The sequence below is a fragment of the Hylobates moloch genome, unplaced genomic scaffold (genome assembly GCF_009828535.3).
Source record: "Hylobates moloch isolate HMO894 unplaced genomic scaffold, HMol_V3 SCAFFOLD_12, whole genome shotgun sequence".
In the NCBI taxonomy this organism is placed as follows: Eukaryota; Metazoa; Chordata; class Mammalia; order Primates; family Hylobatidae; genus Hylobates; species Hylobates moloch.
Genome location: NW_026652287.1, coordinates 101,006,734 through 101,033,548, shown reverse-complemented (window position 1 = coordinate 101,033,548; position 26,815 = coordinate 101,006,734). Strand labels below are relative to the sequence as shown.

The 26,815-nt window shown below is 53.0% G+C and overlaps 1 protein-coding gene across 1 annotated transcript; it reads right to left on the bottom strand.

The window, feature by feature from the left end:
- Positions 1 to 502: 502 nt before the first annotated feature.
- Positions 503 to 26,475, bottom strand: PRKCG (protein kinase C gamma). Its single transcript, XM_032171055.2, has 18 exons — positions 26,014 to 26,475; positions 25,485 to 25,516; positions 24,436 to 24,518; positions 18,894 to 19,005; positions 18,626 to 18,757; positions 16,803 to 16,959; positions 15,989 to 16,123; positions 15,565 to 15,652; positions 15,249 to 15,278; positions 10,479 to 10,631; positions 9,961 to 10,149; positions 8,148 to 8,239; positions 7,991 to 8,053; positions 7,723 to 7,861; positions 5,316 to 5,396; positions 3,415 to 3,522; positions 1,698 to 1,838; positions 503 to 1,452 (listed from the first exon to the last, which is right to left on the bottom strand). The coding sequence occupies exons 1-18, from the start codon at positions 26,181 to 26,183 to the stop codon at positions 1,264 to 1,266; spliced, it is 2,094 nt and encodes a 697-aa protein (XP_032026946.1). The 5' UTR covers positions 26,184 to 26,475; the 3' UTR covers positions 503 to 1,263.
- Positions 26,476 to 26,815: the final 340 nt, after the last annotated feature.

Below are 26,815 nucleotides of genomic sequence, written 5' to 3'. Positions count from 1 at the left end.
GTGTGCCTCTGTCGCCGATTCCTAGGCTCTCGGGTTCTGGCTGTTTTTGGTTGCTCTGGCGTGGGGGTCTCTTCCTCTGATCAGGTCTCCAGGTCTCTCAAGAAGAGGCCAGACTGTGATCTCCCCGCTTGGGAAGGACTTCTCCCCAGTGTCTGAGCCCGGGTGTGCATGTGAGCTTGCGTGGCTGCTCTGGTGAACACGGACGCGCTGGGTCTCTGTGCCGGGGTCGCCACCTGGCACTCTCAGTGATCTCCGTGCTCTTCTCTCGCTGTGCACTGTCCACGTTGGTGCCCTCTGTGATATTCTCTCCCTGCCTCTGTCTGTCTGGGTCTCCTGCCTCTGTCTGTGTGCGCGCTTCTCTGCTTGCTCCGCTGCTGTGGGTGTCCCCCCTCTCACTTTGTGGGTCTCCATGCTTTCCTTCTCTGTTTGTTTCTATGTACAGTCACTGTCCCGCCTCCACACCCCCTTCATTCTCCAAGCTTACAAGAAAATATCCAAACACTTCAGCATCAGCATCCCAAATTTATTCTCCAGCAGCTGTGGCCGGGTGGGAGAGGCTAAGGGAAGAGGAGGGGAGGAGGAGAGTCCCAGAGAGTGGCAGGCACTGGGGAGGGTTGGGGTGGGTCCGAGCCAGACAGGAGCCATGCACGGCAGGCGGGCTGCGGGGAGCAGTGATGGTTTCGGGATGGGGAAGTCTAGAACAAAAGCTGATTGGGAGCCGCTGGGGAAAGAATCCTCCATATATCCCAGAAATCCCCAGAGCACAGCAGCGGGACGTACTGGAGGAGGTGGGCACGCCTCCCACTCATCTAGAACTGGAGTGGAGGCGGGGGGGCCTCAGAGGCTGAGGGTTGTTCTGGAACCTGAGTCTGGAACAGCCAACCCCGTGAGGCTATTTCCCCAGGGGCGGGGCCTGGGGGGAGGCATAGAACTACCAAGATGGAGTGTCGAACCCCATGGAGTTGGGGATGGTTAGTGGTGCGGTGCTGTCTCTGGACCCGATTGGGGCAGAGTCCAGAACGCTAAGGTCAGGAAGAATATCGGGCTCCGCTCAAGTCTTGAACGCGGGACGGCTGTAGAGGCTGTATGGAGTTCAGAAGGCCAGGAACGCTTGGGAGGGGCGTCTAGAACCCGCGGGGGCAGAGCTGGAATGCTGGGGTGCAGGATCTAGAATGGGGCAGGGGGTGAAGTTGGGGGTGAAGTGGGGGCTGCCGCCGGCACGGCGGAGGGGACGTTGGGGACACCTAGTGGCGGCGGGTGAGATTACATGACGGGCACAGGCACTGGGCTGGTGGGGCTGCGGGCATCCGGGTGCACGAAGTCGGGGTTCACGTAGGTGAAGCCCTGGAAATCGGCCTGGTCGATGCTGGCCAGGACTAGGCGGTCTGGAGGGGTCAGCGCTGGCGCCGCCCGCGTGAAGAACTTGTCAAAGTTCTCGCCGCTGCGGCCACACTGTGGGAGACGTGGGGGAGGGAAAGTTAAGCAGCTCTGAGGGCTCCTCGGGTGTCCCTCTGTGTACCCCAGTCTCATCTCCTGTCTCCTGCAGAATCTCCATTCATGCTTCATGGTGTCTGCACCTCCCTTTGTTGGGGGGGGCTCTGCAGAGGGAACCCCACCCCCACATACAGGTATATTGAGGCCCCGGGGAACCCCACCCCTTCAGGGACCAAGTTTTTGTTGCCTGGAGGGTGACTGACCGGGCGGGGTCTGAAAGGAGGCGGGATCTCCAATCGTTCCAGCCGCTCCCAGTCAATCCAGCGGAAAAAGCCATGTGCACGGATGGTAGGTTCCCCATCAGGCCCTGAGCCCAGGCGCTTCCCTGGGTGCTTGGTCAGGAACTGTGGGAAACACAGAGAGAGACAGACAGACAGACAGACAGACAAAGTCCCAGACAGGGAGACCCAGAGAACGAGGAAAAAATAGACAGAGACAGGCGGATGGAGGAACCAAGAGACACAGGCATGAGATCCAGAGAGATAAGAACAGCCAGGGGAAACAGGCAAACGGAGGGAGGAAGGGAAAAGAAAGGAGAGAGAGAGAGAGAAGAAAGGAGAAGAAGAAGGAGGAGGGGGAGGAGGAGGAGGAGGAGAGAGACAGACAGAGAGAGAGAGAGACAGGAGAGAGAGAGGAAGAGGGACAGAGAGAGACAGAGAGCAAGCGAGAGTGAGAGAGAGAGAGAGAGAGACAGGAAGAGGGACACAGAGAGACAGACAGAGAGCGAGAGTGAGAGAGAGAGAGACAGGAAGAGGCAGAGGATACATGAGAATGATAGCAGATGAAATTCATACCCAGAGACCCAGGGACACACAGAGAAACAGAACAAATCATGAGGGAGATGTAGAAGGGGAGAGGGAAAGGGGGTACGGGGAGAGAGGGAAGGGGAGAGAGGGACAGGGAGAGGGAAGGGTAGCCGGAGGGAGGGAAGGGGAGAGGGAAGGACAGAGGGAGGTGGGTAAGGGGAGGGAGGGAAGGGTAGAGGAGACGAAGGGGAAGAGGGAGGGAATGGGGGAAGAGAGGTTGCAGACCCAGAGAAAAGGGGAAATAGAAATCCAGAGGGTGGTACAGAGACCCCAGATAAGAAGGCAGAAACCCAGAGAAGGGAGGAGACAGAGGAGACCCAGGGGGACAGAGATTCAGAAAGAGAGAAGGATAGAGACCCGGGAAACACACACCCAGAGGGAGGAACAAAGACCAAATATGGGGACAGAGACCCAGAGAAAGGGGAGGACAGAAAGCCAGCAAGAGAGGAGGGTGAGATGTAGAGTGTGTGTGTATGAGAGTGGACACAGGAGGGAACAGAGACGGGGGGTAGGAGGGTTCGACAAAGGCCCCAAAGTGTAGACAGAGATGCAGAAGGAGACACAGAGAAAAGGAAGAAACACAGAGAGCCCCATCGTATGCAGATGGAGGGGAGGCATGAGACAGAAACCAGAGAGAGACTGTCAGGGAGATGCAGAGAGAGCAGCTAGATGCAGAAGGTGCTGACATGGGCTGAAAATCTGCTATGGGCCAGGTGCTTTCTTCTGTGTCAACTCCACAACCCCTGAAGAGAGTTAAGCTCACAAAGTTTTGGTGACTCACCCAAGATCCCACAGGAAGAAAAGCTGCAGAAGTTGGGTTTACCTGACCCACCCAGTTCTAGACAGACAGACCCCGGACTTTCAGCACTTCCTGCAAGCGGGGAGCTGGGGAGTGGGAGTCACAGAGAAGGATGAGACAGAGGCCATCTCCAGGCCTCGTGGCAACAGGGCCGGAAATCATTGTTCTAACAAAACCTATGCGTCATATCAACATTTCTAACAGATGGAGGTAAAGTGACTTCAGGAATGGGAGCACTTTTCTAATAGACACAGAGACAGCAATGGGGTGCGTGGATTGTGAGCCTGGAGAAGCTGGGAGTCAGGGGGCTCTCACCCCCTTGCAGATGGCCACGGCTTCCCGGGAAAGCGACTTGGGGTAGGTGACAGTTTGTTCCATGATGGCCTGAAACAGCTCCTCCTCGTCCTCCCCATCGAAGGGAGGCTATCAAAGTGGAGGGGATAGAGAGTCAGGGACTTGCCCAACTGCCTTTCCCCAAACCTTCCACACCCTCCTCACCCCACCGTGAACATGCCTGACCCATCACACCCCCCACATGCATACCTGATCACACCCTCAGGAGAGATCAGACCAAAACACCAAAGCTTGATCTCTCTCCTTCTCAGGTTCTCTCATTTCCTATCTCAGATGCCTCAGATCTGTGCATCTCTGTACTATTCTGCCTCTCTTTATCTGCTATGTAAATCAGCAGGCTGTTAATTATGCAACATGTCAGTTAACTAGAAGAGAGGGAAAACTGCAGGAAACACCCTAAAAGCATTCTTCTGGTTGGATGAGTGGTTCAGTCTTCTGAGGTTACAAAAAATGACACCAAAGCAAAGATTTAGAGATGGGGTTTCACCATATTGGCCAGACTGGTCTCAAACTCCTGACCTCAAGTGATCTGCCCACTTCGGCCTCCCAAAGTGCTTAGATTACAGGTGTGAGCCACCATGCCCGGCCAAATTTTTTTTAACTTCTAACTAAAATTTAGCATTCCCTTCAGTTTTGGTTTTTTTTTTTCTTTTTTCTTTTTTTTGAGACAGAGTCTCGCTGTCGCCCAGGCTGGAGTGCAGTGGCGCGATCTCAGCTCACTGCAGGCTCCGCCCCCCGGGGTTCACGCCATTCTCCTGCCTCAGCCTCTCGAGTAGCTGGGACTACAGGCGCCTGCCATCTCGCCCGGCTAATTTTTTGTATTTTTAGTAGAACGGGGTTTCACTGTGTTAGCCAGGATGGTCTCGATCTCCTGACCTCGTGATCCGCCCGCCTCGGCCTCCCAAAGTGCTGGGATTACAGGCGTGAGCCACCGCGCCCGGCCTCCCTTCAGTTATGAATGCAGGCAGCAGCAATGCTTGTGGCTTCATTATCAATAGAAATCACAGGTATTTTCTCATCACATGAGAGTTGCAGATATTCCCAATTATTAGTCATTGCTACTTCAAAATTACTGTTAGAGCTCCTTTTTACTTTACTACCATTAGAACTTACTACTTAGTGAATTAATAAGAAATTGCACAGATGCCCATATTCCAATTTTAAATATTTAGACAACTGTATACATTTAATTTAGTTGGTTGTTAGATTCAATTAAATTTTAAAAGTTTTGGTGACTATCTTTCAAAATGATTGATTTCTTTTGTTTTTTTGTTTGTTCTTTTGAGATGGGGTCTTGCTCTGTCGCCTAGGCTGGAACACAGTGGCATATGCATAGTTTAGCGTAACCTTGAATTCTTGGGCTCAAGTGACCCTCCTGCCTCAGCCTCCCCAGTAGCTGGGACTATAGGTGCTACCATAGCCAGCTAAGAAGATGATCAAGAGGGTGGCACCCAATTTTTTTAGCTGTAGTACACGCAGCAGCCCAGAAATCCAATCAAGCTGATTTAGAATGTATGTAATTGTCTAAGCTTACACAGCCAGTGAGTGGCAAAGTGAGGATTTGAACCTTGGTTTTCTGTGTATGTATTATTCCATTTTGTGCACTGAAAAACATTCTTCTGAGAAGGGATCCACTTAACCAGACTGCTACTTTAGCATCTAGGGAGGAAGAATCCATGGTACAACAAAACAAAACAAAACAAAACAAAACACCTGCTCTACATTAAGACAACATTTCAGAACCATGGACAGCGCTATTCGGGCACAACCTTCTGGGCTCCCTTCTAACTGGCTCCTCCTGAAATCCAGGTGCCCCTCTCTGCCTCTTTTAGCCAAGCCAGCTTCTCCCCACCTTCCCTTACCTGTCCTGCCAACATCTCATACAGCAGAACTCCAAAGGACCACCAATCGACAGACTTCCCATAGGGCTGGTAGGCAATGATCTAGGGGAGGTGGAAGGCAGGGAATCACCATGCGTTCTTTAAGAAGCCTAGGACCCCTCTGGCCTCACCCCCTGGGAGCTCTACCCACGTTAAGTGCTTTCAGCACAAGCTCTTCCCACTCTGAATATTTATATCGTCAGGTGATTTTTTGTTTCTTTTTTTTTTTTTTGACAGGGTCTCACTCTGTTGCCCAGGCTGGAACGCAGTAGTGTGATCACGGCTCACTGCAGCCTCAACTTCCCAGGCTCAGGTAATTCTTCTACCTCAGCCTCCCAAGTAGGTGGGCTACAGGCGTGCACCACCACACCTGGCTAATTTTTGCACTTTTAGTGAAGATAGGGCCTCACTATGTTGCCCAGGCTGGTCTCAAACTCCCGGACTCAAGCAATTTGCCTGCCTCTGCCTCTCAAAGTGCTGGGATTATAGAAGTGAGCCACCACGCCCAGCCTCCACTCTGAATATTTTGGCCAGGGATCTGCCTTTTGGAATATTCTGGAAACAAAGCATACCTACTTCAAACATTCATTTGGCCTCAAATAGAAAGACTACCTGACGGCCAAGTCACTGGTTCCACCCACCTAGAATATTTGTGTAAGAGTCAGAAATATGTGTGTAGTTTTCAGATTTTCTTTTCTTTTTTTCTTCTTTTGAGATGGAGTCTCACTCTGTAGCCCAGGCTGCAGTGCAGTGGTGCAATCTTGGCTCAGCTCACTGCAACCTCCACCTCCTGGGTTCAAGTGATTCTCCTGCCTCAGCCTCCTGAGTAGCTGGGATGACAGGCACACACCACCACGTCCAGCTAATTTTTGTATTTTTAGTAGAGACGGGGTTTCACCACGTTGGCTAGGCTGGTCTTGAACTCCTGACCTCAAGTGACCTGCCTGCCTCAGCTTCCCAAAGTGCTGGGATTACAGGCATGAGCCACCATGTCTGGCCTCAGTTTTCAAATTTTCTACAGATGATTCTGATTACCAGCCAGGTTTTGTGATCACTGACATTGATTATTTGGGCACGAGTCAGGCACATCCTCCCAAGTAGCTGGGACTACAGGTATGTGCTTAATCCATCTATATGTACATTCAGAACATCAGCCCCACCCCTTTAACAAAGTCAGGTAATATCCCACCCACTTAAAATCTCATAGGACAGCATCTGCTCTCCCAGAACCTTAGGGATCTGACCCTGCTCTTTTTCTTTCTTGCTTTTTTTTTTTTTTTTTTTTTTTGAGACAGGGTCTTACTCTTTTGCCCAGACTGGAGTGCAGTGGTGCGATCTCAGCTCACTGCAACCTCCACCTCCCGAGTTCAAGTAATTCTCCTGCCTCAGCCTCCCAAGTAGCTGGGATTACAGGCACTCGCGATCATGCCTGGCTAATTTTTGTATTTTTAGTAAAGATGGGGTTTCACCATGTTAGTCAGGCTGGTCCCAAACTCCTGACCTTGTGATCCGCCTGCCTCAGCCTCCCAAGTGTTGGAATTACAGGTGTGAGCCGCTGCACCCGGCTTTTTTTTTTTTTTTTTTTTGAGATGAAGTTATGAAGTTATGCTCTGTCGCCCAGGCTGCAGTGCAGTGGTGTGATCTCAGCTCACTGCAACCTCCGCCTCCCCGGTTCAAGCAATCCTCCTGCCTCAGCCTCCCGAATAGCTGGGATTACAGGCGCATGCCACCACGCCCAGCTAATTTGTGTATTTTTGTTAGAGATGAGGTTTCACCATGTTGGCCAGGCTGGTCTCAAACTCCTGACCTCAAGTGATCCACCTGCCTCAGCCTCCCAAAGTGCTGGGATTACAGGTGTGAGCCACCACACCTGGCTGATCCTGCCCTCTTGAAAACTGCAGCACAGAAGTGCAGCCCACTTAGATCAGAGAACCATGTACAACACAGGAAATAAGCTTCCATCCAACTGAATACTCCAGGGAGAGCCCTGCCCAGATAAAAGTATTCAGGAGATAGTCCGGACATGTTCAGTGTTGGCAGGGAACAGGCCACACCCACTCAGAGTACACTAGAAATCGTCTGCACCTTCTCAGAAGGATCCAGGGTCAGGTCCTACCTGGAATTCCTATGAGCTGGTCCCACTCTCCTGGAACATTCACCCATAGGTGCTGCCCACCTTACCTATTTAGAGACCCAGCCGGGCCCACCTGGCAGGCTCAGTGCACAAGCTCACCTGTGCTGGAGGCTGGAGGAACGCCTAGCTGTGTAAGAAGGCCACAACTCATGACAAGGTCTGAGGGTCCGGCCTCACCCGTGATGAATACTGGACCATCAGCCACACCCTCTAAGGGATCTCAAAGCGTGGTCAGAGCAGCAGGGTTAGGGTTACCTCCGGGGCTATGTAGTCCGGGGTCCCGCAGAAGGTGCGGGTTGTCGTCCCGGGGAAGACGTTCTCCTTACACATGCCGAAGTCAGTGATTTTGATGTGTCCCTCAGCATCCAGCATCACATTGTCCAGCTTCAGGTCCCTGAACGATGCAGGGGTGTGGGGTAGGAATTGCAAGAAGGGTTGAGTTCAGCAGTCTAGAGCTGCATATTCAAATCCCTTCCCTTCCAGGGGCGTGATTTCCTCCACGGAAATTCCTGGGGCTGCTCACCTGTAGATGATGCCCTGATTGTGAAGGAAGAAGAGGCCGATAGCGATTTCTGCCGCGTAGAACCTGGAGGACGGGGTGGGTGGGGACGGCAGAGGGTCAGTGGCTGGACCCTGCCCCCTTCCACCACCCCGTCCATTCTCTGTTGGCCGAGACTCACGCTGCATGGGGCTCCTTAAACTTGCCCAGCTGTTGAATGTGGTACATCAAGTCTCCCCCGGTGACGTACTCCATCACGAAATACAGGCGGTCCTGCGGAGGAGTGCATGGGCTTAGAGGCGGGACCCATCTACCCAGGGTAGGAGAATTTCTTTCCTGATCACTCAGGACAGACGTGGAAGGTTCCAGATGCACCCAACCAGAAATTCAGAGCACCTAGCCACATCCCTGGGAGGGCCCTAAGGTGCTAACCCTGCTACCTCAGAATCTCCACCCGCCAGACCACCGCCAACTATCAGACCACCTGTTCTGGCCCCTCCTTCTCAGAATTGAAGACTGAAGCCCACTATTCGCTCGAAATCCGGGAACACCAAAATCTCTTTCCACAGCCACTCACACACATATGCAATTCTGGCTTCCTACTAAGAATCAAAGTTGCAGCTGGGCGTGGTGGTTCATGCCTGTAATCCTAGCACTTTGGGAGGCCGAAGCGGGTGGATCACCTGAGGTCAGGAGCTCGAGATCAGCTTGACCAACATGGTGAAACCCGGTCTCTACTAAAAATACCAAAAATTAGCCGGGCGCAGTGGCGGGTGCCTGTAATCCCAGCTACTCAGGAGGCTGAGACGGGAAAATTGCTTAAACCCGGGAGGCGGAGGTTGCAGTGAGCCGAGATCGCGCCATTGCACTCCAGCCTGGGGGACAAGAGCGAACTCCTTCTCGAACAAAAAAAAAAAAAAAAAAAAAAGGAATCAAAGTTGCTCATACATATATTTTAATCCAGGTAGCTGGCCACGCTCATTCAGAGCCCCTGGAAGTAAAGTCATGCCCTCTTAAAATCGTGCAGGTTCTGACTCTCTGCCCCTAAGTCGCAATCCTAGGGAAATGTCCTGTTTCTGATGTGTCCTTCAGTCAGAATCCAAAAGTGATGACCCCGTCACTCGGAGCCCAGTTCTGGGCAGGCCCACGAGGAAGGCACTCTCCTCCACTGTGCTCCTTTGCTCAAAATTCCAGAGCACTGGCTACAGCCACTCAAGACCAAGCTCCCCAGGGAAACAGGCATCTGGCCACTCCCCGCAAGAGCCCATCCACCTGGCCACGCCCCCAAGGAGCTTAACCGCTTCACGACACCTCCGCAGGACCCATCCACCTGGCCAGGCCATGCCACGGAGGAACTCACCGCCTGGCCACGCCCCCGAGGAGCTCATCCGCCCGACCACGCCCTCCGAAGAATCTACCTGCCTGGATACGCTCATTCATAATCTCATCTGCCTGGCTACGCCCCCAAGGAGCCAATCTGCCTGGCCACGCCTATTAATGATCCTATCGCCTGACAAAGCCCGCCCCCTAAACCACCCCCCAAAGATTTCATCCGCCTGACCACGCCCCGCGATGAGCCCCTCTGCCTGGCCACGCCCCCCGAAGAGACCCTCCGCCTGCCCACGCCCCCAAATGGGTCCCTCCGCTTGACCACGCCCTCCGACGAGCCCCTGGCCTGGCCACGCCCCCGATGAATCATTCCGCCTGGCCACGCCCTCCGAGGAGCCCCTCCACCTGGCCACGCCTCCGATTGGCCACGCCTCCGATGAGTCCCTGCGCCTGGCCACGCCCCCGATGAGTCCTTTCGCCTGACCATGCCTCCCAAGGACCCCCTCTCCCTGGCCACGGCCCCTGAGGAGCCAACCCGCCTGGCCTCGCCCACTCAGAGAGCACAAAGTTCTCTTGCCTCGCCCTAAACTCAGAATCCCAACGCAGATGTCCAGAACTGGATGAGGCAGGGCCCCGAGGCTAGCCTCCGCCCCCTCCATCCTTACCGGGGTCTGGAAGGTGGAGTGGAGCTGGGTGAGGAAGTGGGGCCGGCCGCCAGGACCCCGGCCCCCCAGTGCCAGCACACGTTTCTCCACCAGCGTGCAGTCCACATCGTCGTCCTGGACGATCACGTCCTTTTTCAAGATCTTGATGGCGTAGAGCTCATCGGAGCCCCTGCGCTCGGCCAGCATCACCTATGCGCACAGTTCCAAAAGGGCCAGTCCATGATAGGAACCCAGTGGTAAAGGACCTGCCCCCTCCCTTTCAGGGACGCAGGGAAACGGGATCCCAGGTCCTTCCTCCATCTCTTAAGGGACTGACAGCCCTGAGTTGCCGCCCGTCCCCTCAGGGAGAGTGTCCACATCTGTAAACTTCCCCTCTCCAGGAACCTGAACGGCCCAACCTAACCATATTTGAAGATGCAGGAGCCCAGTTTCTTCCCACCCCCACTTCTCCCTCAGAACCAGAAATCTGACCTTCCCACAGACATCCTCCCTTTCCCCCAGAACCCCAGGAATCCAACCTTCCCAAAACTGCCTTTTCCTAGAACCATGAGGAAGCTGAAGTCGGAGATGTGCAGGCGTCCTGGGCTCGCCCCGAAGAAGCAGCGCTTGGGGTCGGTGGGACTAGGGGAAGGGGAGGGGATGGGAGAGGAAGAGGGGCCCATCCGCACCCGCTGTGGAAAGGAGAAAGAAAGAGCCAGAGGCGGTTAGACCTCATACAGCGACAGGGAGATGCCCCCAAGAGACACAGCACCCAAGAAAGAAAAGGATGAGAATAGCTGCAGAGAGGAAAATGGCCGCCCTCCTATCCTGTCCTTGGCTTAATTTTCTCTGACTCCCCATAGTCTGGAGGGTTTATTTATTATTCAACAAACACTTAGATCTTTTTTTCTTCTTCTTCTTTTTTTTTTTTTTAGATAGCTTATCATCTGCTGTTTCCAGAAAACCCTGCTATCGTTTCCATTCTACAGAAGAGGAAACTAGCACAGAGACATTAAGTAACTTGCCCCAAGTCACACAGCGGGTAAAGGACAGAGCCAGAAATGAAACCCAAGCAGTTCAGCTCTAGAGTCTGGTTGCTCTTAGCCTCTAGGCTGGAATTCCCTAGAGGGTTTGGTAAAACAGATTGCTGGGTCCCACTGCCAGGTTTTCGAACTCTATAAATCTGGGGTAGGACCTGAGAATTGGTATGTGTAAAACGCTTCTGGGTGACATGGGTGCTGCCAGTCCAGGGAGCACACCTGGCTTTCAGTCAGGGTCCCTTCTCTACCTTTTCCTGCCTTGGCCCCCCAGGGAGGGGCCCACGACTAAGCTGCTGTCACAGCTTCCACACTTGTCCCTCTACATGGACAGCTGCCCTTTCTAATGCATTCTCTACTCAGCAGGCACAGGAGCCAATTTAAAAATAAATAAACCAGGTCATGTCTCCCCTATGCTTGTAAACCCTTTAACTGCTCTCTCTGTGTTAAGATTTTATTCCACATGACTTGCAGAGCCAGGCTGTGACTGACCCTGCAGGTTGTTCTCTCTCCCGGGGGCTCCATGGTCCAGCCACCCTGGCCTGACACACATTGTCCTCCCTCCCAACTCGGGGCCTCTGGATGTGCCGTTAGGACTTCCTGTAAAGCTCTCCCCTCCCCTTCCCTCCTAGTTGTCTCCCAAACACCCTTTAGACCTTGGCTCAAGCATCACTTCATAGAGGCCTCGCCTGACTTTTTAAACTGGGTCAGATGCCTCTCTTACCACCCCTTGGTCACCATGGACAGCACCTTCCTGGCACTTTTATTCTTAGTAATTTACGTCTATCTGTGTGACTATCTGCTTTTCTGCCTGTGAGCTCCCTAAGGCAGGGGTCTGCTTTGTTCGCTAAGACACAGTAACACTGCCTACATCATTGAGGTTACATAAATATTTGTTGAGGGCTGGGCGCGGTGGCTCACGCCTGTAATCCCAGCACTTTGGGAGGCCGAGGTGGGCAGATCATCTGAAGTCAGGAGTTCAAGACCAGCCTGGCCAACATGGCGAAGCCCCATCTCTACTAGCAATATAAAAATTAGTAGGACATGGTGGCACATGCCTGTAGTTCCAGCTACTCGGGAGGCCAAGGCAGGAGAATCACTTGAACCCGGGAGGCGGAGGTTGCAGTGAGCTGAGATTGCTCTACTGCATTCCAGCCTGGGTGATAGAGCGAGACTGTGTCTCAAATAGATAAATACATCATCATCATAATAATAATAATAATAATAATAATAATCAGGGCTGCTTCTGTTTGCTGTGTTGTTAGCCCCCATCCCTAGCTCAAGGTTTGGCATATAGTTGGTATTCATTGGTAATATTAAGTGGTGCCTGCTGAACTATGGGAGAGCGCTGTGAGCCACAACAGGCATGCACACCACCCTACACTCCCTGCCTCTAGGCCTTTGCCCACCATCTGCCCTGCTGGGTTTCTTGGGTTTGTATGGGAGGGTCATCCCTGCTGATCTCAAAAGACTCTACCTCTTTGGCTCAGAATTTCCTCCTGCTGGTACCCTTGTCTCCTGCAGAGCCCATTCTCTCTCTTTTTTTTTTTTTTCAGACGGAGTCTCGCTCTCTCGCCCAGGCTGGAGTGCAGTGGTGCAATCTCGGCTCACTGCCAGCTCCGCCTCCCAGGTTCACGCCATTCTCCTGCCTCAGCCTCCCAAGTACCTGGGACTAGAGGAGCCCGCCACCACGCCCAGCTAATTTTTTGTATTTTCAGTAGAGACGGGGTTTCACCATGTTAGCCAGGATGGTCTCCATCCCCTGACCTCGTGATCCACACGCCTCGGCCTCCCAAAGTGCTGGGATTACAGGCGTGAGCCACTGCGCCTGGCCACAGAGCCCATTCTCAAACTTAACTTTGCAAAAGGATCACCTGAGGAATTCACTTAGTAGGCAGACATTTGAGGCATCAGAGAGATCCTCACTCAGTAGGTCTGCAGAAAGGCCAGGGAATGTGCTTTTAAAAGCAAGCACTCTAGGAATTCTGATGCAGGTGAACCCCCACACACAACATTAAAAACTCTAGTGAAAGTTTCTTTAAGAGTCCAGGAAAGACTATAGCATGTTGTTGCTGTTGTTGAATCTTGAAGATTCTTGTCTTTCACTTTTTTTTGAGACAGAGTCTCCCTCTGTCACCCAGCCTGGAGTGCAGTGGAGCGATCTTGGCTCACTGCAACCTCGGCTTCCCGGAATCCAGCAATTCTCCTGCCTCAGCCTCCTGAGTAGCTGGGATTACAGGCGCCTCCACCATGCCCGGCTAATTTTTGTATTTTTAGTAGAGATGGGGTTTTGCCACGTTGGCCAGGCTAGTCTCAAACTCCTGACCTCAGGCGATCCGCCCACCTTACTAGGATCACAGACATGAGCCATGGTGCCCAGCCTATCATATGCTTATATATTTTGTTTAATGTCTTCCTCCCGGTGTAAATCCCATAAGGAAAGGAACTTTTTGTTTGTTTGTTTGTTCTTTCCCTGCTCTCTCTATATCCCCAGTGAGTAGAGCCATGCCTGGCACACAGAGATGCTCTGTAAAGTATTTTTTGAAAGGGTAAATGAGGGAGAGAGCATTACTTCTGCCTGAAAATCTGGTCTCTCCTTTGGGAAATCCCGCCCTTCTACCAGGTCTCACCTCTCTAGGAAGCTTTCTCTGACTCAGGCTGTGCCAGGGACGCCCCAGTGCCTGAGGCTGTCTCCATTACAGCAGCATTGCTACTCATTGTGAATGTCTGGGTTTGTAACTTTGTCCTCCACTAGAAGAAGAGCTCCCCCAGGGAATGGCCTGATTCTATTCCCAGAACAGGGCCTGGCTTATGACACCCTAGAAAATGGGTATTCGTCTGGGCGTGGTCGCTCATGCCTCTAATCTCAGCGCCTTGGGAGGCCAAGGCGGGCAAATCACTTGAGGTCAGGAGTTCGAGACCAGCCTGGCCAACATGTCAAAACCCCATCTCTATTAAAAATACAAAAATTAGCCAGGTGTGGTGGTGCGCTTCTGTAATCCCAGCTACTCAGGAGGCTGAAGCAGGAGAATCACTTGAATCTGGGAGGCAGAGGTTGCAGTGAGCTGAGACTGCACCACTGCACTCCAGCCTGGGTGACAAAGGGATATTCTGTCTCAAAAAAAAAAAAGAAAGAAAAAAAAAAGAAAGAAAGAAAAAAAGAAAGAAAGAAAGAAAAAAAAGGTATTCAATGAGTGAATGAATGAATGGAAAGATTAAGATCATCATGCTTGATAGATTTTTAAAAACTCAAGAATCGGCCGGGCGTGGTGGCTCACACCTGTAATCTCAGCACTTTAGGAGGCTGAGGTGGGCGGATCACCAGGTCAGGAGATCGAGACCATCCTGGTTAACACGGTGAAACCCCATCTCTACTAAAAATACAAAAAATTAGCTGGGCGTGGTGGTGGGCACCTGTAGTCCCAGCTACTCAGGAGGCTGATGCAGGAGAATGGCGTGAACCCAGGAGGTGGAGCTTGCAGTGAGCCGAGATCGCACCACTGCGCTCCAGCCTGGGCGTCACAGCAAGACTCCATCTTAAAACAAAAACAAACAAAAACAAACAAACAAAAAAACAACTCAAGAATCTGCCGGGCACGGTGGCTCATGCCTGTAATCCCAGCACTTTGGGAGGCCAAGGCAGGGGGATCACCTGAGGTCAGGAATTCGAGATCAGCCTGGCCAACATGGCGAAATCCCATCTCTACTAAAAATAAAAAAAATTAGCTGGGTGTGGTGGCGGTCACCTGTAATCCCAGCTACTCAGGAGGCTGAGGCAAGAGAATTGCTTGAACCCGGGAGCTGGAGGCTGCAGTGAGCCGAGATTGTGCCATTGCACTGCAGCCTGGGCGACAGAAATAAAAATAAAAATAAAAAATAAAATAAAATTTAGAAATTAAAAAAAAACCTCAAGAATCAATTCAGGCGTCACCTCCTCAGGGAAGTCCTCCCTGACCACCCTCCCCCAGGCTGGATTAGTGCCTCCACTAGGCTTCTTCAGTGCCCTGGGCTACCTCTAATTTAGCACACCTTCCTGTATTTTAAGTATCTGTGACTGTGTCCCTACCTTGGAGAGTTGCTTGAGGGTCAGATTCACCTCTGGATCCTGGATTATTCAGCAAGCACAAGACAGGCCTAGCACAAATGTGTGCTCAACTCATGTGTGGGGAATTGAAGACAGAAGTCAGAGGAGGAATAAGAAATCAGAGAAGGAATAAGAAATCAGAGACGTAGGCAAAAACTGCCTCCATTCAACGCCTTGGTTCTACTCACCTCATACAATTCCAGGGGGTAGTTACAAGCCTGGGAGAAAAGAAAGAGAGAGTCAGGGTCCCAAGAGAGTCAGGGGATCGCCCTAGAACAGGGGCCGGTGGCCCTTAGTACCCTCAAGCCATGGCGATGGATAGGAACTATAATTCCCATCAGACCCTGGAGCTCGAGTCCCTTAGAAGAGCAGAGGAGGGAGTCCTAGGGTCTTCTGGGAACTGTAGTCCCAGGACCAGCAGGCACTCAGGGGTGGAAGGAAAGGCCAGCTCTGAACTGTGGGAGGCTGGGCTGGGCTCCCTTGAGGAAGCCAGGGTCTGGGTACCTCAAACTTCTGGAGGAGGCTGCAGTTGTCAGCATCGGCCACCGGCACATTGTAATACTCGCCCTCCTCCTGGTTCAGTAACTTGTACCTGACATACAGACGGAGACCAGAGGCGGGCAGCGGGGATGGGGCACCCATGGGAGAGGCAAAGACATTGGAAGGGAGGAAAGAGACACAGAGAGACGGACACAGAGATGGAAGAGAGAAAGAGTGAGATAAAAAGAGAGGGAGAGGGAAAAAGGGAGGGGAGAAGAAGAGAAGAATAGAGAGAGAGAGGGGTGTGTGTGTGTGTGTGTGTGTGTGTGTGTGTGTGTGTGCATGCTGGGAGGCGGAGGGAAGGACAATGGCCTGGAGGAGAGAGACCACACACAGATGGAGATGGTAATATTGCGCTCCATCCCCAGGCCCCAGCCCTGCTCCTCACCAGCCATCCACGGGCGCCTTCAGCAACTCCGAGACGCCAAAGGACATGGCCCCCATGAAGTCATTGCGGGAGGTCCGGTCCCAGTCCCACACCTCCACGCTGAGCCGGCGCTCCACATCCCCTGGCTTCAGGTTGCTGCAGGAAGGTGGGGTGGATGGGGTGTGGGGCCGAGCTCATGGCTCCCCTAGGTTCCCCATCCTTGGTGCTGGAGGTGGGGGCAAACCCAGCCAGCTGGGGCTCCTCTCCTGCTTTGTCAGTCTCCGACCTCTGACCTTCCCAGCAAGGCTCTCTCTCCAGCTAGGGCTTTGGGGCCTGAAGTAAACCTAGAGAGCTCTTCCTCTCCCTTCCTCCTGCATTCTCCGCCCCTTCCCATCTCTGTCTCTTGTCTCTCGAGATCTCTCTCTCTGAGTCTCTGTACTCTTCTCTCCTCTCTGGGTCTCTATCACTCTGTCTTTCTGTCAACTGATCTCTGTCTCCCTGCCACCCCCCATCTTCTCCCTTCCCTCTCCATCTGTGTCTCTCTTTAGGTTTCTGCCTCTTCTGAGACTCGCTCTTCTCTCTCTCATCTCTGTCTAACTCTAAAGTTGGGGGGCTTCAATGGAGACTAATTATACAGTGGTCTGGCTGTCTCTCCATTTCCGTATCTCCATCCCACTCCCTCAATCACTCTATTCCTTTTTCCCACCATCTTCTTCTGCCCTTTTCTGGGTTCCCTCTATCCTAACCCCTCGCATCAGCTGCTATCTGGGGGCCACTAGGACCCTCAGATCATTCTCTGTCAGCTGTCATTGCCTTCCCTGCACCCCAGACTCACAATACAAAGGTCTCATTCCACACAGGGTTTAGCGTGGCTTTCACCGTTCGGGTCTTCTGTTTCGTCAGGTTCCGAGGGTCTGGGATGAGCTTCAGTTTCACATAGGGATCAGAGAGACCATTGGGGTCCATAGGAATTAGGTTACGGGCCTCGCCAACTAAACGGGGAGTGAGGAAGAGTGTGATGGGTTAGAGATCCAGGAAGGGGCTCCCAGCCCTCTTCCAGTCAGCAATCAAGAGTTCCAAGCTTGGCCAGGCGCGGTGGCTCATGACTGTAATCCCAGCATTTTGGGAGGCCGAGGCGGGCGGATCACAAGGTCAGGAGATCAAGACCATCCTGTGAATGGTGAAACCCCGTCTCTACTAAAAATGCAAAAAAAAAAAAAAAAAAATTAGCTGGGTGTGGTGGCAGGTGCCTGTGGTCCCAGCTACTCGGGAGGCTGAGGCAGGAGAATGCCGTGAACCCAGGAGTCGGAACTTGCAGTGAGCCAAGATTACACCACTGCACTCCACTCCAGCCTGGGCGTCACAGCGAGACTCTGTCTCAAAAAAAAAAAAAAAAAAAAAAGAGTTCCAAGCTCTCAGTCTCGTTTCTCATGACTTCTTACCTCTCCAGTACCCAGAAGACAGGGCATAGAGCCCTTTCCGCAACCAGTGACCCTGAAATCAGATCCAGAGCCCTTCTCTCCATTAGGAACCAGAGTTTGGACCCTGGCCATGTCACCAGTACTGAACCGCAGCCTCCCTCAGAACCAGGTACTCTCCCTTCTCAAGATCCTTATACCCGGAAAGCCATTGCTGGGCACGGTGGCTCACTCCTGTAATCCCAGCACTTTGGGAGGCAGAGGCAGGCGGATCACCTGAGGTCAGGAGTTCCAGACCAGCCTGGCTAGCATGGTGAAACCTGTCTCTACTAAAAATACAAAAATTAGCTGGGTGCAGTGTCATGCACCTGTAGTCCCAGCTACTCAGGAGGCTGAAGCAGGAGAATCGCTTGAACCTGAGAGGTGGAGGTTGCAGTGAGCTGAGATCATGCTACTGCACTCCAGCCTGGGCAACAGAGCTAGATCTTCTCTCAAAAAAAAAAAAAAAAAAAATTAGCCGGATGTGGTGGCGGGCGCCTGTAATTCCAGCTACTCGGGAGGCTGAGGCAGGAGAATCCCTTGAACCCCGGAGGCAGAGATTGCAGTGAGCCAAGATTGCACCACTGCACTCCAGCCTGGGCGACAGAGCAAGACTCCATCTCAAAAAAATAAACATAAAATAAAAACAAAAAAGAAAGCCATTGGCCAGGCGCGGTGGCTCACACCTGTTAATCCCAGCACTTTGGGAGGCCGAGTCAAGTGGATCACCTGAGGTCAGGAGTTCGAGACCAGCCTGGCTAACATGGTGAAACCCCGTTTGTACTAAAAATACAAAAAATTAGCTGGGCTTGGTGACACGCGCCTGTAATCCCAGCTACTCGGGAGGCTGAGGCAGGAGAATCGCTTGAACCCGGGAGGCGGAAGTTGCAGTGAGCCGAGACGCGCCATTGCACTCCAGCTTGGGCAACAAGAGCGAAACTCCGTCCCAAAAAAAAAAAAGTCAAAGTCATTAACAGGTGCAGAAAGTTGCAAGAAGCCAGGTTGGAGGCGGGGCTTCGAGCCAAAAGGGGTGTGGCGGAGTGTGCTCGGCCTCTGGGGTGGGGTCAGGAGTGTGGGCGTGACCATTGAAAGAGGCGTGGCCCCATCTTTGGGGTGGGGTTGAGCCAGCACAAGTACCTTGGGTCAGCCCCGCCTCACACTCGGGGAAGGGGCGGGGCCAGGTGAGGGGGCGGGGCCTCACCCGTTATGTGGATCTCATCTGCTGTAGGAGCCCGGATCTCCAGCTGCAGGCGTCCGCGGCGCTCGGTGTGGTCCACACCGCACAGAGAGGGCACGCTACGCACACAGCGCCGGTGCACGTTCATCTCGCAGCCTGGAGGGGAAAGCTGCGGGTAGCACCTCAGGCCCCGCCCCCAAGCCAAGACTCCACCCCCCAACCCATCCCGGGCATTTCCCGGAACCCAGACCGGGCGCTTTGGAAGGGCCCTGTCAAGGCCCAGTTCACTCACAGGAGCATTTCATGCCCTGGTGCACAAGCCCGTAGAGGAGGGAGCCACAGTGGTCGCAGAAGGTGGGGCTGCTGTAGCTATGCAGGCGGAACTTGTGTTTGTTCCGGGGGTCCTGGGGGCAGAGAAGACTGGCTTAGGGGGCGTTGGGAGGGTCCTAAAACCCCAGGGGAGGGGCCTTTTTATCTTTTCCTCCTGCCTTGCTCTCTAGGTCAGCCTGAGGCTCCATCTCTTTCACTCTATGTACCAAAAATCATTGAGCACCTGCTGTGTGCCAGGTACTGTTCTTGGTGTGGGGACCCAGCATTAAACAAATAAAAAAAAAAACCTCTTTGTCACATGGAGTTTACTTCCTAATGGAGGGATACAGAATGTAAACATGGTAAATAAATAAAACATATAGTTTGATGGTTGGTAATCGGTGCTCTGGAGAAAAAATGAGGCAGGGATGGGGACCACCAGAAGTTGGGGGATTGAAATTTTAAATACGGTGGTCCTGGCCGGGTGCGGTGGCTCATGCTTGTAATCCCAGCACTTTGGGAGGCCGAGGTGGGCGGATTGCCTTGAGCTCAGGAGTTCAGGACCAGGCTAGGCAACATGGCAAAACTCTGTCTCTACTAAAAATACAAAAATTAGCTGGGCGTGGTGGCGCATGCCTGTAATCCCAGCTACTCAGGAGGCTGAGGCATGAGAATTGCTTGAATCCAGGAGGCCGAGGTTGCAGTGAGCCAAGATTGTGCCACTGCACTCCAGCCTGGGCGACAGAGCAAGATTCTGTCTCAAAAAAACAAAAAAAAAAAACAAAACAAAAACAGTGTGTGTGTAAGGGGAGTGGCAGGGGGCCTCGCTGACCAAATGATATCTGGGCAGAACATGAAGGAGGCAGGAGCTTCCAACCTCCCATAGTTCCCATCCCCCCAACTCCCACAAGTTATTATTTGAGAACTTGTGGGCCACCCTGAACCCCAGCTCCTTCACTGGCAGCTTCCGTCAGTGTCCATATGGTATGCCTTCTCTGAGCTCCGGGTAGAATGGAGAATATGACCTCTCAGTTATAATAGGAACCCAGGAGGCCTAAATAAAATAATTGGTGTACAAAACATAGCTGTGCCTACCATGTTAGATGCTCCTAATACTATTACTGTGGTTATTATCAGGGATTTTACTGAAGTCCCTACATAGCCCTAAATGTAAGTAAGAGCTAGGCCACTTCTCAGCTGTGTAATCTGGGGCAACTTCATTCCCAGTTTTGAGCCGCAGCATCCTCCTCGGTCAGGTGGAAATAAATAATCTACATTTTGAAGCAATGCTAAATTTCCAGAGTCCATTAAGCATGAATGCAGGTCATCAGTGAAGCTTCTCCTTCTCCCCTGCCACCCCCTACCCCCAGGACAATATCTGCTTGTTAAATAACTTGATTCTAAGAATCCATTAAACGGATTATCACAGGGTGAAAATTTAGGCCATTCTTGGATTTTCATCTATGTTAGTGGGGTTTCTAGTTTGAATATATATTTGGGTAGACGAGGGTGTTGGCAGTTTCCAGGATCCTTTTCAATGTGCTGGGCTTCTAAATATCTCCGCTGACCCTAACTCAAAGGGTTCCTGCTGCACTAAATAAGGTGCTGTGTGTGAAGGCTCTCAGCAGGGTGCCTGACACACAAACCATCCACAGACAGAGGCTGCTGTTCTTATTCTCAGAAGTAAACGTTGCTGTTAAAAAGGAGACAGCACGGAGGCTGTGGTTACATACATCAGAGTTCAAATCTTGCCCTACCCCCTACCCAGCTAGGTGGCCTCACCATGCCTGCCCCTTTTCAAAGCCTCAGATTTACCGCCTGAAAAGTGGGGGCATGTGCCCTCCCTGAGGACTAAATGAAATCATACTTGCCAAATCTTGATCCGTGTTACTTTTTTTTTTTTTTTTTTTTTGAGATGGAGTCTCACTCTGTCGCCCAGGCTAGAGTGCAGTGGTGCGATCTCGGCTCACTGCAACCTCTGCCTCCAGGGTTCAAGTGATATTCCTGCCTCAGCCTCCCGAGTAGCTGGGAATACAGGCGCGTGCCACCATGCCCGGCTAATTTTTTGTATTTTTAGTAGAGACGGGGTTTCACCGTGTTAGCCAGGATGGTTTTGATCTCCCGACCTCATGATCCGCTTGCCTCAGCCTCCCAAAGAGCTGGGATTACAGGCATGAGCCACCATGCCTGGCCAAGGCATGTTACCTTTTTTTTTTTCTTGAGACAGAGTTTTGTTCTTGCTGCCCAGGCTGGAGTGCAATGGCGCAATCTTGGCTCACTGCAACCTCTGCCTCCTGGGTTCAAGCGATTCTCCTGCCTCAGCCTCCTGAGCAGCTGGGATTACAGGCGTGTGCTATCATGCCTGGCTAATTTTGTATTCTTAGTAGACACAGGGTTTCTCCATGTTGGTCAGGCTGGTCTCGAACTCCTGACCTCAGGTGATCCACCCACCTCGGCCTCCCAAAGTGTTGGGATTACAGGCGTGAGTCACTGTGCCCGTCCTGCATGTTACTTTTAAGAAGATCAACTGCCAGCAGTGAATCACTTGAGCCCCAGAGGTCAAGACTGCAGTGAGCAGTGATAGCACCATTGCACTTCAGCCTGGGCAACAGAGTGAGACCCTGTCTCAACAGCAAAAAAAAAAAAACAAAAAAACCCCCGAGTGATGCAGAGGAAAGATCTCCTTCTCACTATTCACTCGTTTCCTCATTGGTCATAATAATAATTTTAACAAGAATAAAAAATAATATTTTGGCTCTTGCTATGTGTCAGAAACCATCCCAAATGTCTGACTCACTAAATCTTCAAAACAATCCATAGTGAGCATAATTATCATCTCCGCTTTACAGACAAGGAATTCAACAAGTGCAGAGAGGTAAATTAACTCAGGAAATGTCACAGAACCAAAAAGTGGTGGAGCCGGGATTCAAACCAGATAGGGACAGGAAAAATAACCACATAAGCTGTTGTGTGGATCCAACCTATACTGTATACCTAACCACATAAACTGTTGTGTGGATCCAATCCTATACTGTATACAAAATACTTGAGGCCAGGTGCAGTGGCTCGCGCCTGTAATCCCATCATTTTGGGAGGCTGAGGCAGGAGGATCGAGTGAGACCAGGAGTTGAAGACCAGCCTGGGCAATATAGTGAGTGAGACTCCATCTCTACAAAAACATTTTTTTTTAATTAGCTAGGTTTTGTGGCTTGCGCCTGTAGTCCCAGCTACTTGAGAAGCTGGGGCAGGAGGAGCACTTGAGCCTGGAGAATTCAAGGCTGCAGTGAGCTATGATCCCATCACTGTACTCCAGTCCAGGTGACAGAGCGGGACCCTGTCTCAAAAAACCCCAAAAATCAGCTGGGTGCAGTGGCTCACGCCTGTAATCCCAGCACTTTGGGAGGCCGAGGTGGGCGGATCACCTGAGGTCAGGAGATCGAGACCAGCTTGGCCAGCATGGTGAAACCCTGTCTACTAAAAATATAAAAATTAGCCGGGCGTGGTAGCTTGTGCCTGTTCTAGTCCCAGCTACTCGGGAGGCTGAGGCATGAGAATCGCTTGAACCTGGGAGGTAGAGGTTGCAGTGAACCAAGACTGCACCAGTGCACTCCAGCCTGGGTGACAGAGTGAAACTCCATCTTAAAAATATCCCAAAAATCAAACAAAAAAACAAAAACAAAAAAACTTTTTTTTTTTTTTCCGAGACAAAGTCTTGCTCTGTCGCTCAGGCTGGAGTGCAGCGGCATGATCTTGGCTCACTGCAACCTCTGCCGCTCAGGTTCAAGCAATTCTGCCTCAGCCTCCCAAGTAGCTGGGATTACAGGCAAAAAACAAAAAAAAAATCTTGAGGAGTGTACCCAGTGAGCACTGGATACATCAGACTTATCTGGTGTTGGTGGTGGAGGTGAGTGGATGAGGGGGGTCATCAATCACATACACATGCTGGTAGACAGTGGTGCTCAATATATGTTCTATGAAGTCACATCTTCTATGTAGACTTCTATTATTTTCAGCTGAGAGGGTGGTAAAACGCCTCATGGACTTCTGTGGATCTCTCGCTCTCTCTCTTTCTCTCTGCCTCTCTCTCCATCTGTACATCATAAAACTGTCTCCGATCTTGTGTCAAACCCTGGGCGAAACTCTGAACCCACCTGACTTCAAAACAAGCCTGGAAGTGTCCAGATGTGTGCTGTCCCATTCAGTGGCCACTAACTACATGTGGCTGTTTAAATTTAAGTCAGTCCTGCCGGGCACGGTGGCTCACGCCTGTAATCCCAACACTTTGGGAGGCCGAGGCGGGTGGATCACGAGGTCAGGAGTTCGACACCAGCCTGGCCAACATGGTGAAACCCCATCTGTACTAAAAATACAAAAAAAATTAGCTGGGCATGGTGGCGTGTGTCTGTAGTCCCAGCTACTCAGGAGGCTGAGGCAGGAGAATTGCTGGAACCTGGGAAACGGAGGTTGCATTGAGCCGAGACTGCGCCACTGCACTCCAGCTTGGGCAACAGAGCGAGACTCTGTCTCAAAAAATAAAAATAAAAAAAATAAATTTAAGCCAATTCAAATGACAAGAAATGGAATTTCTATTCCTCAGCCACAGTTGCCCTGTTTCAAGTGCTCACTGGCTACACGGAGCTGGTGGCTGCCTATTGGACAGTGCATGTATAGAATGCTTCCGTCACTGTAGACAGTTCTGTTGGTCAGTGCTAGATCATCAGCCCCATTTTATAGGGGAGGAAACTGAGGCTCAGAGATAAAGCAGAAAAGGGAACGGGAATGGGCACTCGGGTTGACTGGTCTTGTGAGCCTCTGATGGAGAGAGAGGGGGTGGGGAGAGGCTGTGTGTCTCTGCGCACTGCACATCTGTGATGACAGGGGCATCTGTACATGCACGCACATGTGTGCAAGTGTGCTGTGGGACTTCCTGGGCCTCCTGTCAGCATCTCCTAAGCTGTTGTCTATATCCACCATTTTCTATTTTAGTCTCTCTCTCCAGGTGTCTGCGTTTCCATCTGTTGGAGTTTCTCTGTCCATCTTTTGGTGCCTCCAAATTCCCCTCTTTCTCCCTGGTTCTTTCTCTGCCCCGTCTCTCTCTCTGCCTCGGCTTCAGTCTCTCCTGGGTCTCTGTCTTTTTCTGTGTCTCTGTTCCTCTTCCTGAGATTCCCTCTGTCTTATGTTGGCATCTCCGCACCTGCATTACTATTTTTCTCTGTGTGCCCCTCAGCTCTCAATTTTTAAATCCCTTCACCCCTGGATCACAGCCCACCCTGGCAGTGCCCCTCTTCAGTCTCCTCACCCGGGCATCCTCTCTGTCCCCCACCTGTGTCCCCAGCCTGTCAGTCCCCCTCGCATTCCCCCTTTCCAGGCCAAGGGCAAGGAATCTGGGCCAGATAGCTCCCCCTATCTCTCCAGCCCCCCTCCCCTCCCAGCCATAAAAATAGCAGGAGAAATTGGGACGGACGCCGAGGGGGTGAGGGCGGGGGCGCGGCCCGAGGAGGAGAACCAGGTGTCCGGGCACTCACGTCCGTCTGGGGGCCCTTCCCAGCGCCTGGACACTCGAAGGTCACAAATTCGTGGCATCGTCGATGAACCACAAAGCTGCAGACTAAAGGTGAGAATCATAGAGACACAGATGGAGGCATGGATCGATCCAGAGGAGACCCCAGCACACAGAACATTGGAAAGAGAGAGCGGAACTCGGACACAGAGAAAACCAGAAAGAGAGGGATCTCAACACAGAGAGTCCAACAGAGAGAAAATTGGAGGCCAGAGGGAGAAGCAGGAGACAGAAACCCAAGAGATGGGCTCGGAGTCAGAAACAGAGACGCAGAGACGCACAGAGAGACACAGAGCACAGAGCTCAGGGAAGGGAGATGGAAAAAGAGAGAAAGAAAATAGGATCCCATTGACGAACAGACACAGGCCCACGGACGGAGATCAGAAAGCCAGGAGAGAGGCAGACAGATTCAAAGAGCGAAAACCGAAATATCTTCAGACGCAGCCCAGGAAGCAGCAACTTGGGCAGAAGTGAGTCTGGGGGCGCTGCTGCCGGCCCGCCCCCCACCCTGACTCACTCTGTTCTCAGCAGTAGCATCTGGTGCTCAAAGGACTCGCCCCCCTCTCCCGCCCCCCAGAACTGCCGGCCCCGCCCGGCCCCCACTCGCCCATCGGTGACCCCACCCGGCCTGCCCCTGCCTAGGATGGCTGGTGTTGTCATGGCGACAGCAGCCTGGGTTGGGGGGGGGCTCTGACTTTGCATCTCCAGCCCCCTCCCCCTTCCCCCCTTCAGCTCCCCTTTTCCAAATCTCCCTGTTCCCATGGCAACAGATTCTCCAAATATCTGTCCCCACCTGGAGCCGGCCGAGGGAGGGGCCCCCAGCACCACCTCCGCGGTGGCCCCACCATCGGAGCTCCCTCCCCACCACAGGCTGTGCCTCTGCCACACCCCCCGCCCCGGGCTCCCCCGCGCCTCTCTGGGGACCAGAGAACACGTGTGTCAAGCAGCCTCAGCTGTGGGGCCCCAGCCTCCACCCTCCTGAGGGTCCCAGGAGCCCCGGTCCCCAGCTCTTACCTTGACATTGCAGGCCCTGCTTTCCGATACCCCTGGAAGAGTCAGGGATCCTAGGTCAGTGCAGAAAGGGGTACCTGGACCCCCAACCTCTGCGAGCCACAGGGGGCCTGCGCTCTCTGACCCTTCTCGCGCAGGGCCCAGGTGTCCAAGCCCCGGCCGCCTCCTCTTTCTAGAACCCAGAAATTTTGGCCCCCAGCCCTTCTTCCCTCAGACTGGAGTTCAGCCCCCAGTTTCTTCTTCCTTCAGACCCAGGAATCCAGGCTCCCAGCCCCCCAGGCCCTTCCTCCCTCAGACCCAAGACTCCAGGACCTCCGTCCTCCAGCCTCCTCCTCCCTCAGACCCAGGACTCCAGGAACCAGCCTCCTCCTCACTCAAACCCAGGAGTCGAAGCTCCCAGCGTTCCCTGGCCATCCTAGAACCTGGGAGTCGGGGCTACAGCCCCTCCTTCTTCCTTCCACAGGGGTCGGCGTGATAGGAGTCTGCACCCCTAGTCCCCTCCTCTCCCAGTCCCCCAGCCCCCTTCCCTCACCAGATGAAGTCGGTGCAGTGGCTGCAGAAGGTGGGCTGCTTGAAGAAGCGAGCGGTGAACTTGTGGCTTTTGACTTCGTGGACCACCTTCTGCCTCAGAGCCCCCTTTCTGCAAAACAGGGGCCGGGGTCCCCCCTCTGAATCGCCTCCGCCGGGGCCCAGACCAGCCATGGCCCCAGAAACGCAGCAGGGACCAGGATCCTGCCTTTCTTGGGGGAAACAGGTGGAAGGGAGGGGAGCTGGAGACTCGAAGGATCAAAGGAGCCACAGGGAAATTCCGAGGTGGGCAGGAAAGGGGCAAGGCACCTCCAGGTGCGGAGCGCGCCAGGCAGGGAGCGGCACCCCGGGCGCGCCGGCTCCGCCAGGGGGAGCGGGCGAGTGGGGAGGAAGAGCCACAGGCAGGGGCGCCGGCAGCCGGAGGCACGGGCGGCGGCGGTGGGAGCTCCAGCTCCGGCACCTGCTGAAATGTGGGAGCCCCCGGTGGGGGGAGGCGTTGCCAGGACGACCGAGAGGGCGGGGTTTCGGCTTAAAGGCGCTCCCCTCCCGGAGACATGGGCAAATGTCCTCGCTCCCCGCCCCCCACACGTGCACACACCCACTCCGGGGGCTGGCTGGAGGGAGGGGCATCCTCTGAGCCTGGCTCCCCCACCACCACCCTGCAATCTGTCATCCTGCCCCGTGTTCCTCCCCCACTAGGGTGCCTCGTGTGTCCTGTGGGCGCTCTGGGGTCCCTGTGTCTGCCCCTGCCCCTCTCCCTCCTTCAGCAAACTTTATGCTCCACGCTAGGGGTCCAGCAGTGGACA

Coding starts and splice junctions, on each gene's coding strand:
- PRKCG (XM_032171055.2), bottom strand. CDS start 26,183: ATGGCTGGTCTGGGCCCCGGCGGAGGCGATTCAGAGGGGGGACCCCGG. Junction 15,279..15,564: donor GCCTCCTCCAGAAGTTTGAG/GTACCCAGACCC, acceptor CTTTTCTCCCAG/GCTTGTAACTACCCCCTGGA. Junction 1,839..3,414: donor CCGTGGCCATCTGCAAGGGG/GTGAGAGCCCCC, acceptor TGTTTCCCACAG/TTCCTGACCAAGCACCCAGG.